Genomic DNA, 21,105 nt, shown 5'->3' on the forward strand with positions numbered 1-21,105 from the left:
TAAGAACTACATTCATATAAGAATTAAACTACACAAAGCCTTATAAAATACATTCTAAAATGTCCACACCAATTTCTCAAAGGTCTTTCTGTGATTCAGATTCTCCAAAAAGTCACAATAAAGAAAGATCCTAGGGCTGGGAATATAGCTCAGGACAAAGCGCTTACCTAGTAAGTGCAGTGTCCTGGGTTTGATCCCCAATACCAAAAAGAAAAAGAAAAAGAAAGTTAAAAAAATACAGTTAAAAAAAAAAAAGAGAAAGATCCTAAAAATCATATTCAAACAAACCACAAGCAAAAAGTAAAGATTCTGAGATATCCCAAACCAAGGGAGCTTTATCCAATGTCCTTCAAAATTTTGCCAGTGAGGAGAAAAGAAACAAGGAAGATGGGCCCTTACAGTTAATGGCAGAAATCCTAGATGTTTGGATCTTCCAGAAAAAGTTTTGAGAGGATAAACTGTGGTCTTGTTTATTATGCAAGGACTGTGCTCTATGCAGTTACCACTAGGATGCTCAGAGAACTAATAGAACCAAAGGCTGCATTATCAATCAATCTGACAGTGAACTGATATTTATCAAGTCACTCCCTTAAAAATGTAAAACCCAGGGGGCTGGGAAGTTGCCTCAGTGGTAGAGTGCTTGCCTCACATGCACGAGGCCCTGGGTTTGATTCCTCAGCACCACATAAGCAGAAAAAAAGCTAGAAGTGGCACTGTGGTTCAAGTGGTAGGGCACTAGCCTTGAGCTGAAGAGCTGAGGGAGAGTGCCCAGGCCCAGAGTTCAGCCCCCATGACCAACAACAACAACAACCAAAAAAACTAAAATAAAATAAAATAAAAAATAACAAAAAGCCAAAACCCTCAGTGGGAAAAAAAGACTTATGATCAACTTGAATCTGAGTCCCAACTTACCTGAAGGTGTAGTTCCCAGGGACAAGCTTACTTAGTTTCAAAATAGCTTTATCTTCAGAAATTTTCTCTTCTCTCAGAGGCCCTTTAAGTTCTTCCCAATGGTACTGGACAATTTTATCATCATCAGTGCTTTCTGGACCATAAAGAAAACCAGTTACAAGGTAAGAATATTAGGTCTCAGCACTTATCCAGTTTTCACAAACCAGGGCAACAACTTAAAAAGATTCGATGTAGGAAAACCTCATGAGAATACATACTTCCTCTCTGAAGTGTTTCTTCTCTAGGTATATTTGGTCATTTGGCCTATATGAGTATTCCATTGCATAGCTTCCCCAAGACTCCAACATAGGAAATCTCTGCTTAAAATGCTACTTACTATATGAAGATAAGGGAAATCAGTAATTTTTTTGGGGGGAGGGGTCCGGTCGTAGGGTCTGAACTCTGGGCCTGGGTGCTGTCCCTCAGCTCTTCAGCTCAAGGCTAGCGCTCTACCACTTGAGCCACAGCACCACTTCCGGCTTTTTTCGTTTTGCTTATGTGGTGCTGAGGAATCGAACCCAGGGCCTCAGGCATGCAAGGCAAGCGTTCTACCTCTGAGCCACCTTCCCAGCCCATGAAATCAGTAATTCTTAAACATAGGAAAATACTCAACCTCACTAAGAAGAAATGAACATTAATATTACTTTTGAGCCAGGCATTGGTGGCTCATGCTTGTAATTTTAAGTTTCTTGAAGGATAAGAAAATAAGGAAACAGGAAAGCAAGACCTTCTCTCAAAAAATAAATAGCATAAAAAGAACAGGAGTCATGGCTCAGTAGTACAGCACCTGCCTAGCAAACTCTAGGCCAATTTCAATCCTCAGGACTGCAAGCACACATACACCACAAAAAATACATTGGCAGTATTGAAATTTAAATTCAAGACCTCATGCTTGCTAAGCAGGTACTCTACCACTTGAATAACACTTTCAGCCCTCAAAAAATTAGTTCTGAGATACCACATTTTAACCTATCAGAATGGCTTAAAATCTTTCACAGGACAGTATTTGGGTAAATAAGGAGAGAAAGTGGCCCTTTCAATTATAATGGTAGGGGCTGGGAAGGTGGCTCAGTGGTAGAGCGCTTGCCTTGCATGCCTGAGGCCCTGGGTTCGATTCCTCAGCACCACATAAGCAAAACGAAAAAAGCCAGAAGTGGCGCTGTGCCTCAAGTGGTAGAGCACTAGCCTTGAGCTGAAGAGCTGGGACAGCGCCCAGGCCCAGAGTTCAGGCCCCACCACCGGGCCCCCCCCCCCAAAAAAAAAATCAATTATCATGGTAGAAGCATAGGCTGATATAACTCATTACTGTATAATAAGTGCTTTGGCAACATTTATCTTTGCTTCTGCAATTCTTCTATGAATTTATCCTGAAGATAAACTTGCACATATTTTAGAAATCATACTGATAAGTTTGTTCAGATAATATTGTTTATAATATTAATTTAAAGAAATAAAGAATCTAAGAATTAATGTAATCTAAATGGTCATCAATAGAGATTAAAAACAAGCACATATTTTCACAATGAAATTATACATTAATATGATACGGTGTTCTCTATTACAAGGATGAATAAGTAGTTCATGCATTGTTTCAGAAAATTCTCTAATACAGAAACAAACTTCATATATAAAAATTACTTATAATGTGTCATGTATATAAACAAGGATGGATGAATACTATATGCATATTTTCTTATATATGCATAAAAGACCTATGGAAGAAAGGTCTTTCTTTCCAGAAAGCTGGAAGAAACTGGATAGTTAGGATACAGGCATGCCATCATTCTGTTCAATGAATACCTTTATATATTAGTCAACTTTCAGTTGAGTATTTCTATCCAAAACAAGAAAAGAATCCAGTGCTATGAAAAAAGCCAGAAGTGGTGCTGTAGCTCAAATGGTAGAGCGCTAGCCTTGAGCTGAAGAGCTGAGGGACAGCGCCCTGGCCCAGAGTACAGGCCCTACGACCGGACCCCCCCCAAAAAATAAAAGAACCTCTCATATCACATATGGACTCTGCATAAAAAAAAACAACAACAAAAGAAGAAAGAAAGAAAAGAAAAAAGAATCAACTAAAGTAATTGCAAATATATGCGCAATCTTACTGTCTTACCACCTCAAATCAAAGATATTACTTCAAGCAAGCCACATGGGATTTTAAGTAGAGCCTGGCAAGCTGGCTACTATCTTATCAGTTGCTTCAATACTTGGTATTCTTATAACACAGTCTAAGACAGAGCTGGCCCCAAATCGTCTAAGAGTACACTGTGAATGCTCTTTTACATCACGCTTAGACAAGGACTCACGGCTGCCATCAATGACCGTAGAAGTGGTTGGCAGCGAGATCTCCTGGAACTGAGGTGACACGATAGCAACAGGAGGCTGATTCTTCCGGGGCTCTGTAAGAAATGATCCAGAAGAAGTTGGAAAGGAGTGTTATAAACTACAGGAGGTAAGGCAGGCACGGTGGAACAAACCTATCATCCCAGCACTTGGGAAGCAGAGGCAGGAGGATCCTAAATTCAAGTCCAGCCAGGATTATCTAGTGAGACCCTGTCTCAAAATAAATAAATTAGCCAGTTATTTAAAGGTGAGGTTATATCTGAGGGATTTAGAAGTCAGTATCCATTACATAACAGATGGCTGAAGCATCAAAACCAAGTGGCCATTCTTAACCTAAGACACTTAAAACTGTATTATAGCATCTTCCAAACCTAAGCCTGTGCTTTTTTCCTACTTAAGACAGGGTCTTGCTATGTAGCCCAGGCTAGTCTCAAAATTGTGATTTATGTCTCAGCCTCCTGCATTCTGGGATTACAGGAAGTGCTACCACATGTCCCTGTGCATTCTTTCAATGCTGATGTATGTCCAACTCATGAACAGTATAATAGCCACCAATGACTGCCTTCAGGATATTCTGATTAGAGGTAGACAATGAAAAAGCTTGCGCATTAAGAACCTAGGCAAGTAAACCATCTTAACCATCTCTGATTTGAGTTTGTGTGTGAGGTAACTGGCTGAGTGAAAGGAAGGTCACAAACCATTCCGGTCCACCTAAATGACTGAGCTACAAAACTTCCATCATTTTCTTTGAGAAAAAGATATTGCTATGATCAGCATGACCATTTGATCCCACTCCTTCTCCCCACTTTCACCATGCTGAGGATTTAACCCAGAGCTTCATTCATGCTAGATAAGTGCTCTACAACTGAGCTACACCCACAACCCACTTTTTAAAAGGTGAAAAGGCAGCCAGGCACCACTGGTTCATGCCTGTGAACTGAGATTTGAGAGTTGAAGTTAGCACAGGCAGTTAAATCCATGACTCTTCTCTCCAAGTAACCACCAAAAAGCCAGATAGAGAGCTGTGGCTTAAGTAATACAACACTAGCCTTGAGCATAAAAGCTCAGGGACAGTGCCCAGGCCCTGATTTCAAGCCCCAGGACCAGCATCCAAGAAAAAAAAAAAGTAAAAAGACTTGGGTTCAAAGCCCAAGAAATGAAAAGATCAATTACCAACAAAGACAGAAAGCTGCATTAGTGATAATACATGTACCACTCTTCAATGTCTTTAAAATTTCTCTGAAAATACCAAACAGGATACCTTGTAACTGCATTGTGATCTACCAACAGTGACTCATTTAAAAAGCATGACTGAATGGATTTGGTTTCCAAGGTGAAAGAACTAGATTTAAATGAGGAACTCTGTGTTCAAAGAACTACATCTCTAGAAAGCAACCAGACAGAACTAGTCACTTGACTGGTTTACCTTCCGGAGCAGTGGTACTGGCTTTCTTGGGTTTCTTAATTACAACATATGGTCTTTTCTCAGCAGGGCCTACTTGGAGAAGTAGTTCTGTGGTAGACAGGTAGATCAGGCAATACTGCACTATGGACCTGAAGACTAATATCTCCCTGCCCAGCCCAGTGTTCCAACTATTACTCTTAGAACAAATATGTACTGTGCTGCTATAATCTTATACTACACTGAACCAGGAACTGCCCAGTAAATACATAAAAAAATAATAATAATGTGAATTGTAAATCCCAAAGTCTAATCTCCTTGTCCTTACAAGTCCTGCAGAGGGAGCAATGGGACATGGCCAGGGATTGAAACACATACCTGGCTTTACTGTCACATTCACATAGCCTTCCCCATGGGCATTCTGACCATCTACAATCACTTTGAATTCATACAGGCCTGGAGTCAGCTGCAGAAGTGAGAGAAGATCTTTTAGACAACCACAAAGAGCAGCAATTGTTTTTTTTTTTGGGTCTGGCCGTGGGGCCCGAACTCTGGGCTTGGGCGCTGTCCCTCAGCTCTTCAGCTCAAGGCTAGCGTTCTACCACTTGAGCCACAGCGCCACTTCCGGCTTTTTTCTTTTTGCTTATGTGGTGCTGAGGAATCAAACCCAGGGCCTCGAGCATGCAAGGCAAGCACTCTACCACTGAGCCACCTTCCCAGCCCAAAGAGCAGCAATTGTATTAGATACTATATGGATCTGAGCTTTCCCATGCTGAATTTTGTACTCTTTTCTGCCCTATTTCCAAAATGGAAGTAACTAGCCATAGCTATTACAGAATGAGCTAAACTATTAAAAAATAAGAGTTTTTACTGTGAGTCTTATTTGTAGCTACCTCTAGAACAACAGAAGGGATTACAATCTCTCTGTACTCTCATTTTCTTCTCAGAAGAACATTAAGGGCCCAACCATCCTACTTCACAGTTATGAAATAAAATAATCATCTCTTGAAAGAAAAACATCTTATAAAAATACCAAATAGTTGCCAAGTATGTGAAAATTTTTCCTCCCAATTTCCACTAACAGTATGAAGATAATAAAAAGGGGGGAAACAATAAACTCGTCTACCATCTCACTAACATACTTATACTTCCTACCTTAACATGCCAATACTTCCTATTTCTCTATTTCCATCTCTGACCACATACCAAAAAAAAAATAGTTTTATCCAGTTCATTGATTCAAACACTTCTTGAGAGACAATTGCATATGAGTCACTGTTCCAGGCTTGAGGTTTAGAGATGAACAAGTAAGACCCCTACTTTCCAGGAGCTCAAATTTCAAAAGTATCCAGGGTCTAATTTTACAAAATCAAGGTAGGGGCTGGGGAGGTGGCTCAGTGGTAGAGTGCTTTCCTTGCATGCATGTGGCCCTGGGTTTGATTCCTCAGCACCACATAAGCAGAAAAGCCAGAAGTGGGGCTGAGGTTCAAGTGGTAGAATGCTAGTCTACAGCTGAAGAGCTGAGGGATAGCGCCCAGACCCAGAGTTCAGGCCCCCAACCCAACCAACAAAAACAAAAACAAAAAAAAATCAAGGTATAGAACTTTTTATTGTTCTTTCTTCCTTTCATTTAGCATGAATCCCTTTCCCATTATGATATAATTTTTTAAATATCCATTTGAATGACTATGGCATAATATATGGAAAAATGTATCATAATTCATGTAAACATTCTACATTGTTGGAAATTTAGGTTGTTTCCAACTTTTTGTCATTATATACTACTATAATAAACATCTTTGAGGAAAATAAAGCTTTTGTTTCTTTTAAATTATCTTTTTTTGGTAACTGGCCAAAGTAGTGTTTTATACTACCTTTTTTCTTCCTGGGCTGTCACCTCATTTCTTCCCTCAATGTCAGCATGCCCAGGACTACTACCTTAGCCCACTTATTTCTTCCCTCCACATACTCGATCTGCTCTTAGCTATGACTATGGCTTCAATTATCATCTATTTGACATTGATGTGCAAATTTATCTCTTTAGCCCAGACCAGTCTCCTGGTATGTCTAACTCCTTTCCCCTACCTACTAACAGGACAATTCCACTCAATGTCTCAAAGGTACTTCAAATTCACTCTGCCCCAAAAAAGATTAATCATCTTCTCCCAACCTGTTTCTCCTTCTGTGCTCCTCATTTTAGTGAACATCCACCCACATGCCTAAGCCAAAAAGCTAGACTATCCTAGCTAGGCTTCGCTTCCCCAACACCTCCATCGAATTCACTGATCATCAGTTTCATGAAGATGTCTTCCAAATTTTTTCTCCATACACACCCATCACCTTAGGTCTTAACCATTCCTCACAGCAAGTATGAAAGTTTGGGCTTAGAAATAGAGGCTCCAGTTCAAACCCACCATTAAGAGCTTTGTGAATTTTTTCTGAGTTTTAGTTTTATTATTTGTAAAATGAATAGTAATGCCTATGTTATGGAAATTAAGAGAAATAAGTGAGTAAAACAACAAGCATCATGTCTGACATGTGGTATGAGCTCAAGAAGTAGTTTCTTTCCTTCCTTCCTTCTTTCCCTCCCTTCCTTTCTCTCTTTCTTTCTTTCTTTTCTCTCTTTCTTCTCTCTCCCTCCCTCTCTAACCCCTTTCTTTCCTTCCCCACCCTTTCTTTTTGCTTTATTGGATACAGGGTCTCACTATGTAGCCCAGATTGGCCTCAAAAATTACACCCTCCTGCCTCTGCTTCCCAAGTGCTGGAATTATAGACAAACACTATCACACCTCACTATTTAGTTGTTATTTTTGTTTTATTTTACTCAAAAAAAACATAACTTCCACCTAAGTTTTTAAATAGATTATTCAGGGGTATCCCTACTTTGAGTCTTATATTCTTCCACTTGTGGACATGATGATCTTTCTACACTGAAAACCTAAACATGTCTTTCAAAGGCCCCCTATCTCCTCTAAGTAAGAGTCCAAGACCTTAATTGGACATACAAGGTTCTGTGTGACCTGGCCCTGCATCCTTGGCCTATCTTAGAGTCCAGTAGGGCCAGTCAGTCAGTCCTTTTCCACACTTCCTATCTCATGTCTGTTTCAGTAGACAAACTGCTTCTTTTACTTAGGGTACTCTCCCTCTACTCTTTACCCACCTTTCATGACCCAAGTAGGTAAAATCTAAATAGTCTACTCTAAACCTTAGGTCTTCAGTCTTCTCTGCACTGACCTAGTGTATCATCTGTTATAATGATCTACTTCCTATCAATGTCACCTAAACTCTATTGTCCTTCAACATTAAGATTATGAATAATTCACTGGATAATCACAAATTTATATCATAACCAGGGCACAATGAACAGCTATTGAAACAATAAATCAGTGGGATTGCTGAACCAAAGAATATGAACATTTTTATGGCTCTCACTAACAATACTGAATCCCAAAGGGATTGAGTCAATGTACACAGTTATGTGGCCACAATAATCTAGCTCATGTTCTAAATTCTAATTTAGTTATATTAAGCCTTCAAAGCTGCTTGGTATATAATATTTGTAGTGATCAATCACTACCATGCTAGTAGTATTCTCATGAGAAGTGAACATTTGAGAGTTGTACACCAACCAACACTAGATGACCTCCAGTCTGACTTTTGATGGATTCACTTCTGAAAGACTGGTCCTACCCTAAGTATAGAAAGGGAATTCTACCCTATCCATTTTAAATAGCCCTGAGAGTAAAAGGAGGCAAATTCACCTTGGACAGTTTCAGGACCTTGGAATGTTCTCCTTCCATTTCTCCACTGTAGTCTTTAGGATGAGTAATCAGCTGCCAGTCGTAGGTGTAGGTTTCTCCTATAGAAGGGCAGTTACAAAAATCATGAAAACACACACCTACACACAAAGAAGCTGCCAATAACAAATCTTTGCTAAAGTCTGCCAATAACAAACCCTTCTAAGTCTTGACAAAGCCTTCGTTTTTAAGATTGTACTCCACGGTCTATAAGGAAACCATTCCAGAAGCTGACAGGGAGGGTGGATTCTGCTGACTCAGTCACTATCTCAGCTTCTTCCACTCTCTCTCATCTGTGCTCATTCTTACCCCTAATACCCATCCTCAGGCCAACACTCCCCCCCCACAAAACAAAAACAAAAACAAAAAAAACAAAAAAAACAGGATGCTCATGGTATGGCATCTCACTGAAAATACATGTCCTACCAACCACTATAGATGAACTCATTGGGAACAAAGGCCATTTTCTTACAAAACTTCTTTTGCAACAAAGAACAGCAATGACTTCTAAATAACATGGTTCAAAAATAGCTGTTTTACAGAGAGCTAACAATGCTCCTCTCACTGAGGTCATCACACCCTGGTGAGTTAAAAGAGCTACTTCATTCCTGCTGAGCTAAATAACACACTGCAGAAGATGGTAGGGCATGGCCCATTTAAAACAGGCCCCACTGAAATTAATTAAGATCAAATGGAGCATTAAATGGTCCGCATTTGCAGCTCAGACTGTATCACTGGATAGTACAGGGTAGAATTCTGCTATCTAAATGGAATCTCTCCTCAGTAAAAGTTACCATTTTTTGAAAAAAAAAAAAAATTCTGTCAAGGAAAGGATACGATTTAGTAGGGAGGTTTGGTTTATGCTATTGGGGAAAAAAAGAAACCAGAAACCTCAAATGCTTAGTAGAGTACAATCATGTTTTTATTTCATGAGTTCAAATGTTAAAAGTTAGCAAGCAGAACCTAATTCTAAGACATCCTTCACCTGAAGACCAGATTTTATTTTTTAAGCTTAGAATTCAAGATCTTCTTTCCTCTACTAAACTAGTATTCTGAGAGCCACTGACAACAAATAATCAAGTCAGGTCAGGAGGGGCAAGCATCTGATTAAGGCTAATAAACTGGGCAAAAGAAAGTTGAAAGAAATCTGTTCCTGAACTGATTTATTTTGAAATAGAGATCTACAAGATGATAGCAACACAGTGAAATGCATATGCAAATACAGGTTTGACATGGCTCTGTGACATTGTGCTTGCCTAGCATGCATATGGCTGGCCACAGGCCTAATCCCCAGTACTGGAAAATAAAACAACCCAGTGAGCCCAGTATATCTTTCACACAAAAAGCAGAAGTAGGGGCTGGGAAGGTGGCTCAGTGGTAGAGCGCTTGCCTCGCATGCATGAGGCCCTGGGTTCCATTCCTCAGCACCACATAAGCAGAAAAAAAAAAAAGCAGGAAGTGGCTCTGTGGCTCAAGTGGTAGAGAGCCTTGAGCTGAAGAGCTGAGGGATAGTGCCCAGGCACAGAGTTCAAGCCCCACAACTGGCAAAAAAAAAAAAAAAAAAGAAAAGAAAAGAAAGGGGGGGAAGGGGGAGGATTGGGTGGGGAGGGGGAAGGCTGGGAAGGGATGTGAGGGGTAAACAAAGGAGGAGGCTGCAATGCTTGATAAGAAATGTACGGCCGGCCGGCCGGGCGCTGGTGGCTCACGCCTGTAATCCTAGCTACTCAGGAGGCTGAGATCTGAGGATCGCGGTTCAAAGCCAGCCCGGGCAGGAGAGACTGTGAGACTCCTCTCTCCAATAAACCACCAGAAAACCGGAAGCGGTGCTGTAGCTCAAGTGGTAGAGCGATCGCCTTGAGCTGAAGAGCTGAGGGACAGCGCCCAGGCCCAGAGTTCAAGCCCCACGACCGACCCAAAAAAAAAAAAAAAATGTACGCATTATCCTGCCCATGTATTTGTAACCCCTCTGTATAGTATGTTCACAAAAAATAAAAATTAAAGAAAAGAAAGAGGGGGGAGGGGGGTATAATTGGGTGGGGGGAGGGGGGTAAAATTGGGTGGGGGGAGGGGGGAGGCGGGGAAGGGAAGTGAAGGGTAAACAAAGGAGGAGGCTGCAATGCTTGGTAAGAAATGTATGCATTATCCTGCCCATGTAATTGTAGCCCCCCTGTACAGTATGTTCTCAAATAAAATAAAATACAATTAAAAAAAAATAAATAAACTTAATTAAAAAAAAAAAAAAAAGAAAAGAAAGAAAAAGAAAAAAAGAAAAAGCAGAAGTATTCAGTTTAAGGACAATCTTTCCTCACCTAAATCTTTAAGGGCAATCAAATCAATTTATTATAACTTACACTTATAACTCACAACTTACAGGGGCTGGAAAGGTGGCTCAGTGGTAGAGTGCTTGCCTTGCATGCCTGAGGCCCTGGGTTCGATTCCTTAGCACCACATAAACAAAAAGAAAAAAGCTGGAAGTGACACTATGGCTCAAGTGGTAGAGCGCTAGCCTTGAGCTGAAGAGCTGAGGGACAGCACCCAGGCCCAGAGTTCAGTCCTCATGACCAGACCCAAAAATAAATAAATAAATAAATAACTTACAACTTACAGCGCCCAGGCCCAGAGTTCAGGCCCCAAAACAAACAAACAAACAAAAAAGAAAACATCTGAGGAAGAAAAGATAGTTGGATACACAATAGAATTCTATGCCTCCATCAGAAAGAATGACATTGCGCCATTTGTTAGGAAATGGAAAGACTTGGAAAAAATAATACTAAGTGAAGTAAGGCAGGCTCAAAGAAACATAGGTCCCATGGTTTCTCTTATTTGCAATAACTAGTATATGTCTGAGACAAGCAGACATGGTCAGGTAAGTTGATGTTAGGCGAAATGAACCCCAAGATAAGCACTCAAATGGTTTTTCTTTCTTGCTATTGTTTCTAACATATTTATAAGGTATTTATAAGATATTTCTTTGTTGTTTTTATGTCCCTCCCCCAACATATAACCCCTGTTTTCACTGTATTTGATGTTGATATTATTTGTGGAGGGGAAGGGAAAAAACAAATTGTTTAAATAGGGATACAGGTGGACCCATTGTAATAATGAGATGTACAAGACATTATGTCGAAAACCGAACTTCAAGCCGGGCGCCAGTGGCTCACGCCTGTAATCCTAGCTACTCAGGAGACTGAGATCTGAGGATCGCAGTTCAAAGCCAGCCCAGGCAGGAAAGTCTGTGAAACTCTTATCTCCAATAAACCACCAGAAAACTGGAAGTGGCATTGTAGCTCAAATGGCAGAGTGCTAGCCTTGAGCTGAAGAGCTGAGGGACAGTGCTCAGGCCCAGAGTACAAGCCCTACAACCGACAAAAAAAAAAAAAAAGAAAAGAAAAAAAACTGAACTTTACAACTTTGGTGCAATTGGGGGTGGGGGGGGGGAAATGTGCAGATGGGAAGAGATGGGAAGGGGAAACAAAGGAGGAGGCTACAATGCTTGATAAGAAATGTACTCATTACCTTGCTCATGTAACCCCTCTGTATGGTGTTTTCACAAAAAAAAAAAAAAAAAAAAAAAAAAAAAAAAAAAAGGTCTAGAAGGTGGCTCAGTGGTAGAGCGCTTAGGTCTAGAAGGTGGCTCAGTGGTAGAGCGCTTGCCTTGCATGCTTGAGGCCCTGGGTTCAATTCCTCAGCACCACATAAGCAGGGGGGAAAAAGCCGGAAGTGGCGCTGTGGCTCAAGTGGTAGAGTGCTAGCCTTGAGCTGAAGAGCTGAGGGACAGCACCCAGGCCCAGAGTTCAGGCCCCACAACCGGACCCCTACCCCCCAAAAAAAGATAGATTGAGGTGTCAGATTCAGTGGTTTATGTCTGCAATCCTAAATTATTGGGAGGATTGTGGTTCAAAGCCAATTGTCAACCAATTTAGTCAGGTATGGTATTATGTGCCTATAATCCCAGATATACAGGATTACAGAGACAAAAATTCAAGATCCTAGCTACTCAGGAGGATGAGATCTGAGGATCACAGTTCAAAGCCAGCCCAGGCAGGAAAGTCCCTCACTCTTATCTCCAATTAACCATCAGAAAACTTGAAGTGGTGCTATGGCTCAAAGTGGTAGAGCACTAGCCTTCAGCAAATGAGCTCAGGGACACAACTGACAGCCTACTTTTCTTCCCCTTTAACTGTATAACACAATCTAATATATACAACCTATATTAATGAGCATTAGCTATATGCTAGGCACTGAACTAAGCCACGTTATACTATCTCATTACTCTTAAAATAACCCTATAAATTAGGAATTATTACTCACATTTTATTTTTAAAAAAATAGAAACTCAGAAAAGTCTCTTGCTTAAATCATTGAGTAAAGTCTGGCTGAGCTGAGATTTCAATCCAGGCTTGATATTAAGACCTCTATCCTAGGGACAGGGCTCAGAGACAAAGTACTTGCTTAGGAAAGACTTGGGTTCTATCATCAGCACTGGTTCCTCAAAAAACAAACAAAAACAAAAAGCCTGTACTCTCAAGTCCTATATTATATTGTCTCTTATATTACAAGAATGTTTGTATATCTGCATGCTACATCCAATAATCACAGAACTGTTTTAAAGAATTAACCACTTGGTTACTCATTATCTTGCCCATGTAATTGTAACCCCTCCGTACAGTATGTTCACAAAAAATAAAAATAAAATAAATAAATAAATAAATAAAAAGAACCACTTGGGCTGGGAAGGTGACTCAGTGGTAGAGCTCTTGCCTTACATGCCTGAGGCCCTGGGTTCGATTTCTCAGCACCACATAAGCAAAAAGAAAAAAAGCCAGAAGTGGTGCTGTGGCTCAAGTGGTAGAGCGCTAGCCTTGAGCTAAAGAGCTGAGGGACAGCACCCAGGCCCAGAGTTCAGGCCCCACGACCGGACCCCCCCCCAAAAAAAAGAATAAACCACTTGCACTTGATGTATATGGATGTCACTGTAAACTGAAACATTCTCTAAGTGTAAAGGGATTTTTACCTTCCTGTGGTTCTTGAAGAACATACGCATTTAACTGAACTTCATTCTTAGGCAGGGTCATCTGTACACTTTTTCCAGCAGATACCACCAGTTCCTTTACAACTAAAAAAAAAGTAAATAACCAGAGATAAACAGATCCAGTTGTGCCATTTCTCTCTTTTCTTTATGATCCCAATTCTTTTCCCAAATGATATTTAGCGACAGCCATGATTTGCTAATTATTTCTCTACTCTAATCCCCTGACAGTTGATTCTGTACCTTTTTTTTCCCCCTCAAATGAAAAGAACCTCTCAAGGTCATTGATGAGCTGCTTCTTCACAAAGCTAAGAACTCAATCTCCTTCTGGCACTTTGTTGGCATCTACTGTTGACTGCCTCTACCTTAAACCTTTTGGTTATCATGACACTAGATTTAACTTTTCCTCCTTTTCCTCAGGCTTTTCCTCCATTATATTTTAACTAAGCTCTGTCACTAAATTATATATATATATATACTTTCAAAAGAGTTCAAGTTCTATTTCAAGGACAACCTTCATATAGATAAATAACTTTTGAATACAACACACAAGAAAGGCAAATGCCAGTCACAAGGCTTGCCTTACTCTTTTCAACTTAATTGCTACAACTATTGACTCATTGTTCAAATTTAGATGATTCCAATAATCTTAATTGGCCTCCCTTTTCTGAGCTCTCCCTATTCCAGGGTATTGTCTTCCTATAATACCTATCACCACTAGTCTTCTAAAATACTCACCATGTTATTCTCCTACTTAAGACTCCCACTTCTGCACCATGTTTAAGGCCAAGTTCCTACACCATCACTTGCTCTCATCCTCTCACATTTTCCACCCAATTCTGCTTCTAGTTGAATTAACTTTCACTCTTGCATTCCACAGAGACCAGGAACCACTCTTAGGGCTTCTGTTAGAGTGATTTTTCTTTCAATTGGGACCCTTGCCTTTCTGTATTCTAAATACAGCATTTTGTTTCCAGCTTCAATGCTCCAGGAAATTATACCAGACGATTTTAGTACAAATTAATACACTTTTGGGCAACAAGAACTTTTGGAACACTCAAGTCAGCAAATAGCTATATAATGTCCTTCATCAGATTTCTCATTTACCAGGGTTTCTCCCTTGGCATTATTAACATTTTCAACTAGATAGTTCTTTGTTGGGAATTTACTGATAATTTGGAGCAAGAGACTGTCCTGAACACTGCAAGACAGGCAGCAGTATTCCTGGCCTCTACCCACTGGATGTCACTTGTAGCAAGTAAAAGCATCTGCAGACCACTGAGAACCACTGATTACATAAACCTTATTTCTCTGAAAATAACTGTCAACTTGGTACATGAGCTCAGTATTAGGAGAACTTAAAGCAAACAACAGACTGGCAAACTCATATTTCAAGATGGAGGTGAAGAGGGCTCCTAGACAAATAAGAAATGTGAGATTTATCTGTCTCTGCTTGGGAACATTGCAACTGGAGAAAAATGAAACCATCCTTTATGAAAGCCACAGCCACTGGATTTCCCAAGAGATAGAACAAGAGACTGTTGAAGTAACTTTCATTAAAAAAAAAAAAGAAAAAGAAAAAGAAAAAAAAGAAATCATTATATTCAGAGAAAATACAATGGACTAAAAAGTGGCTAAGAAACACAGTACAACCCAGCCTCTACAATTTTACAAAAATATACAGATATTCTAGCCGGGCGCCGGTGGCTCACGCCTGTAATCCTAGCTACTCAGGGGGCTGAGATCTGGGAATCGAGGTTCAAAGCCAGCCTAGGCAGGAAAGACAGTGAGACTCCTATCTCCAATAAACCACTAGAAAACCGGAAGTGGCGCTATAGCTCAAGTGGTAGAGCGCTCACCTTGAGCTGAAGAGCTGAGGGACAGCGCCCAGGCCCAGAGTTCAAGCCCATGACCGACAAAAAAAAAAAAAAAAACAGATATTCTGTGCAAATACAAAAATTACTTTGGTGACTGAGGACTGAAACCCTAAAATTTCATGTCAGATTGTCACCAAAGGAAACTCTGTAAAATTTTAAGAAATTTAAATTTGTTTTTGATGGATTTGTGTCACCTTCCTAGCTTTCTCTGGGTTACCTATTAGCCAACAATGAATCATTTCCCCCCAATACCTAAATGCTGCACCCATAAGGCCCAGACTTCTTTTTTTTTCGTTGGTCATGGGGCTTGAATTCTGGGCCACTTCAGGTTTTCCGTGTGGCTTATTGGAGATAAGAGTTTCATGAACTTTCCTGCTCGCTTTGAACCTTGATCCTCAGATCTCAGCCTCCTGAGTAGGTAGGATTACAGGCATGAGCCACCAGCGCCTAGCTAGGCCCAGACTTCTTAAAGCAATATACTAGGTATAAATCTCCTTATAAGGAGAAAAGAAAGATGCTCAGGCAAGCACAGTGATGGATCCCTGTAATACAAGCTATTCAAAAGGCAGAGGTAGGATCACAAGTTGAAGGCCAGAGCAGGCAGGCAAGGAGGCTCTATCTCAAAAACAAAATACAATACAAAACAATTGGGGGTGTGGCTGGATCATGTTCAAGTTCCTAGGTTCAATCCCTACATAGATACCTGACCGGGCTGGGAAGGTGGCTCAGTGGTAGAGTGCTTGCCTTGCACGCCTGAGGCCCTGGGTTTGATTCCTCAGCACCACATAAGCAAAAAGAAAAAAGCCGGAAGTGGCACTGTGGCTCAAGTGGTAGAGCGCTAGCCTTGAGCTGAAGAGCTGAGGGACAGTGCCCAGGCCCAGAGTTCAGGCCCCACAACCTGACCCAAAAACAAAAAAACAAAAACAAAAAAGATAGATACCTGACCTACAACCATCCTTTTCACAGGCAAACAGGTATTCTTATCCAATCCTTCCTTCCCAGAAACTTCTGTTTGACTCCTGCCATCACTTAGTTGAATCTTGTGCCTTAAGTTACAATAGAATCTGGCTCTGAGAAAATGAGCCTCATTAAATTCCATAGGCCAGAAACCTACTAAGGACAAGGTCAAGAATCTCCACTACCATGATCACAGGGGACTAAAATGTGATTATTTCTTTCTCTAATATACATATAGCATTCAAGTCAAGACTCTCTTTGTTCTTTCCTCTTAAGAGGGAACGCTCTGATCAAATGCTTCACTTTTCCATCCTGTCTCCAAGGGCGTAAGTTAAGGACCTCACCTGGGTTTGGTGTGGTGCTCTGCAAAGGGGCCTGAGGTGTGGGGGTGACATAACTGTAAGAAGGAGCCACTGGAAGAGGCACAGCAGTTTGGATCTTCCCATGACTTGTTACTTGCTGAGTGCTGGGTTTAGGCCCAGGTTCCTCTGATATTTCGGGATGAACTGAAACAGGAATCTCTGCCGTGTTTATGTTTAAGAGACTGGAAACTGTAACTGCCCCGTGGACCTAAAAAATGCAAATAATTAATTTGAACAAAAGAAAAAAATAAAGTTATAGCAGGTTATGTTTCATGATTAAATGATTAATCACATTAAATGATTTCATGAAGTACAAAAAATTTTATAGAAATTAATCTCACCACCCAAAGAAAAATTTTGTTAAATTTTTAATATATAAAAGGCTGGAGAGTTAACTCAGTGGTAAAAGTGCCTGCCTAGCATGTGTAAGGCTCTGTGTTCAATCCCTAGAACTGCAAAAACAAAAAAGCTGATCAAGATCCTCTGTATTTTTTTTTCTATATGAAAAGTTTTGTTTAGGGGGGTGAACTTGTTCAAAGTACACTATAAAAGCCTTTCCTATCACAAATGTATGCCAGCTCAAACATATAAGTTTTGTTTATGGCTGGAAGCATGGCTCAACTGGCAAAGTGCTTCCTCTAGCAAGCATAAAGCCCTGAGTTCAAACCCCAGTACCACAAAAAATTTAGTTTAAATGAAATAGTACTAACCATACCACATTTACTTTTATTTAAAAAAATATTTTCAATCTTTCTACAAATACTGAGATCCAACTATGGAATAGGCCTTGTGAAGTCTAAAACATAAATCAGATTAATCATTGAGCTCAACTAGTCAGAGAGAGAGAATTAAGAATATAACAAGTAGACCTTAACATTAAACCTGAATCTCTGAAACTACTGCAGGACAGAGTAGGAGAGACACTTGAACTAATAGGCACAGGAAGGAACTTCCTGAACAGAGTCCCAGGGTCACAACAAATTGGAGAGAGACTCGACAAATGGGACTACCTTAAAATAAAAAGCTTCTGCACAGATAAAGCTATCGCAACCAAGCTAGAAAGACAACCAACTAATTGGGAAAAAATATTTACCAGCAATATATCAGACAAGGGGTTAACATCCTGTATATACAGGGAACTCAAGAAACTAATCCCTCCCAAACCCAACAAACCAATTACTAAATGGGCAAGGGAACTAAAGAGGGACTTCTCAAATGAAGAAATAAAAATGGCAAAGAAACACATGAGGAAATGTTCATCATCCCTGGTGGTGAAGGAAATGCAAATAAAGACAACCCTGAGATACCACCTTACCCCAGTCAGAATGTCCCACATCCACAAATCAGCCAACGACAAATGCTGGAGGGGATGTGGAGAACGAGGAACGCTATTACACTGCTGGTGGGAATGTACACTCATACAACCACTTTGGAAAGCAGTCTGGAGGGTCCTTAGAAAGCTAAAGATTGACCTCCCTTACGACCCAGTCATACCACTTCTAGGCATCTATCCTGAACAACAGGAACCAATATACAAGGACACGTGCACCTCCATGTTTATTGCAGCACTGTTCACAATAGCTAGGATATGGAAACAACCTAGATGCCCCACCACAGATGAATGGATCCAAAAATTGTGGTATCTATACACAATGGAATATTATGCAGCCATTAGAAATGACAAAATAATGGCATTTGCAGGGAAATGGATGGAGCTAGAAGGAATCATGTTGAGCGAGGTAAGCCAAGAACGAAGAGACAAACAGTACATGGTCTCCCTGATAAGCGGATGATAAATCCAAAATGTTAGGTGATATGACAAAACTAACAGGACTTAAGAAACAAAGAACTCCCACTCATCTGGTTGAACCACTACTAAATATCCCCATGCTGCTGATCACGTGTATGGTATATAACATATGAACACCGTTATATATTACAGACTGTGATAGACAATTTGCTCCAGGAAAGTTAGAATGAACGTGTGACTTTAAATGAGCATCATTATTCCACAATACTGTGAATTTCCGGAAATTAAGTAATCACTTAATCACAATCAAAAAAAAAAAAAAAAAGAACCTTGGGGAAGGGAGGGAGGGAGGGGATGGTAGGGAGAAAACAATGGAGGAGGTAACAATGTTCAAGAGGAAGTGTACTCATTACCCCACTCATGTAACTGTAACCCTCTGTATAGAATCTTTACAATAAAAAAATAAAAAAATAAAAAAAAAAAAAGAATATAACAAGTAAAAATGGCAAATACCTGTAAAGACAATAAACCAAAGAAACAACCTGAGAGTATTTCACCCCTTTCTCTAGGTGACAGAGATGGTAGGGAGAAGGGCCATTTTAAAAGCAAAAAAAAAAAAAAAAAGAATATAGGTCAAGATGGTAGATTTGAAGCATCCGTCATTGTCTTTCCATGAGTAAGAACAACCTGGTATCATAGAAAAGACTAGATTCTGAAGAGAGAAAGGGAGCCAGAAACCTTGAAAGAGGTAATGGGGAAGGGGAAAAAAAACTGCAGAGAAATTATCCCAGCAGAAGGAAAGCAGCAAGAAGTTCAGAAGCAGCCTCTAGCTCTCCCAATTGGGGGAGAAGAAATCAAAGACTGAAATACATGGCAATATCAGATGGTCCTGCCCATGCTCTGCCAACATTAGCCCAAACAAGCTGCAAGCCTAAATCCTACTACAGGGATTTGATAGGCATCCCACACCATAAGTCTGACAGACTGGCCTTGGTTTAAAAAAGGGCATTCCATGGTGCCCTGTAGTCCACAGGGCAAAGGGCAGGTTACCATCTTGAGAGTGAGTCTGTTGTTGGGGCTAAGTCTTCCTGAAGACTGAGGGGATAGGGAGCAATCATGGCTCAACAACTCACAGGACATTTTGTCCTGGAAGTCAGTCATAAGAGATAACTTTACAGTTAGTCCTAAGAGGTAGTGGAGGAGAGGGAAGTGTCTGGCAGGACCCCACAGAGAATCTCAACTGGCAGGAAGTCATACTATGGGCTTGGGAAACTTGGCTGTACCAGCTAACCAAGGCTTGCTATTGCCTACCACTGAAGAGGCACTGGCCTGGCAGCCATTGCTTTTGATCCAGGAGAGCTGCAGTGGTGACTCCTAATATCCAATAGAGGCCACCATCAGAGGCACTGAGACCCCAAAAGGCAGAGCTACAGATGTTTACCAGGCCACAAAGCAGAGGTACCATAACAGGCAACTTGAGCACATTTTCCACAGCTTTACCTCCAACTTAGGCATTTTCCATAGTTCCCCCTCCGAGTTAGACGTGAACTGCATAGCCTGAGGCCAGGGCAGCAATGGATCTTTGAATGGGAGGTCTATGAAGAGGCCCATCCACTGGCTCTATCTGTTGACTGCTAAGGGAGACAGAGCAATCTCCCCATACTCTCAAGAATATGATTTCCACTGGTGGCTCACACCTGTAATCTAGTACTCAGGAAGCTGAGATCTGAGGATCATGGGTTGAAGTCAGCCTCGGCAGTAAAGTCCATGAGACTCTTATCTCCAATTAATCACCAAAAAGACAGAAGTGGAGCAGTGGCTTAAGTACAAAAAAGCCCAGGGACAGTGCCTAGACCCTGAGTTCAAGCCCCAGCTATCCCCCCAGCCCCTCAAAAAGGGTATGATTTCTATCCTGGGTACTGGTAGCTCAATTCCCTAATCCTAGCTACACAGGAGGCTGAGATCTGAGGATAATGATTTGATGTCAGCTTGGGCAGACAAAACCTTAGGACTTTTTTTTTGGGGGGTCCAGTAGTGAGACCTGAACTCTGGGCCTGGGCGCTATCTCTCATCTCTTCAGGCTTTTTTCTTTTTGCTTATGTGGTGCTGAGGAATCGAACCCAGGGCCTCATGCATGCAAGACAAGCACTCTACCACTGAGCTACCTTCCCAACCCAAGACTCTTTTTTTTTTTTTCCTTGGGTCCGGTCGTGGGGCCTGAACTCTGGGCCTGGGCGCTGTCCCTCAGCTCTTCAGCTCAAGGCTAGTGCTCTACCACTTGGGCCACAGCACCACTTCTGGCTTTTTTCTTATGTGGTGCTGAGGAATCGAACCCACTTCCGGCTTTTTTGCTTATGTGGTGCTGAGGAATCGAACCCAAGGCCTCGAGCATGCAAGGCAAGTGCTCTACACTGAGCTACCTTCCCAGCCCCCCAAGACTCTTATCTCTAATTAACCAACAAAAAGCTGAAATAGAGGCATTATTCAAGTGGTAAAGTGCCAGCCTTGAGTGAAACAGTCAAGTGAGAATTTTAATTTCTCTTGGGTAAATAAATACAAAATGTACTTTATGTTCACCCACCATCAATCTCTCCTCTTCCTCCAACTGGTTCCCCACCTGAAGCAGTTTTATTTTTC

The 21,105-nt window shown here is 40.9% G+C and overlaps 1 protein-coding gene across 2 annotated transcripts in view; it reads right to left on the reverse strand.

The window, feature by feature from the left end:
• The window catches only part of Kiaa0319l (KIAA0319 like), a 104,186-nt gene that overhangs the window by 32,535 nt on the left and 50,546 nt on the right, over positions 1-21,105 (reverse strand). For both annotated transcript variants that reach the window (XM_070008881.1, XM_070008880.1), the window contains exons 4-9: positions 16,701-16,926; positions 13,508-13,609; positions 8,458-8,555; positions 5,075-5,162; positions 3,258-3,350; positions 913-1,045 (exon numbers count right to left, since the gene is read on the reverse strand). In XM_070008881.1, coding sequence (XP_069864982.1) covers positions 913-1,045; positions 3,258-3,350; positions 5,075-5,162; positions 8,458-8,555; positions 13,508-13,609; positions 16,701-16,926 — 740 coding nt within the window. The remainder of the gene's footprint in view (positions 1-912; positions 1,046-3,257; positions 3,351-5,074; positions 5,163-8,457; positions 8,556-13,507; positions 13,610-16,700; positions 16,927-21,105) is intronic.

Source organism: Dipodomys merriami, unplaced genomic scaffold (assembly GCF_024711535.1).
Source record: "Dipodomys merriami isolate MVZ:Mamm:240054 unplaced genomic scaffold, mDipMer1.0.p SCAF_71, whole genome shotgun sequence".
Taxonomy (NCBI): Eukaryota; Metazoa; Chordata; class Mammalia; order Rodentia; family Heteromyidae; genus Dipodomys; species Dipodomys merriami.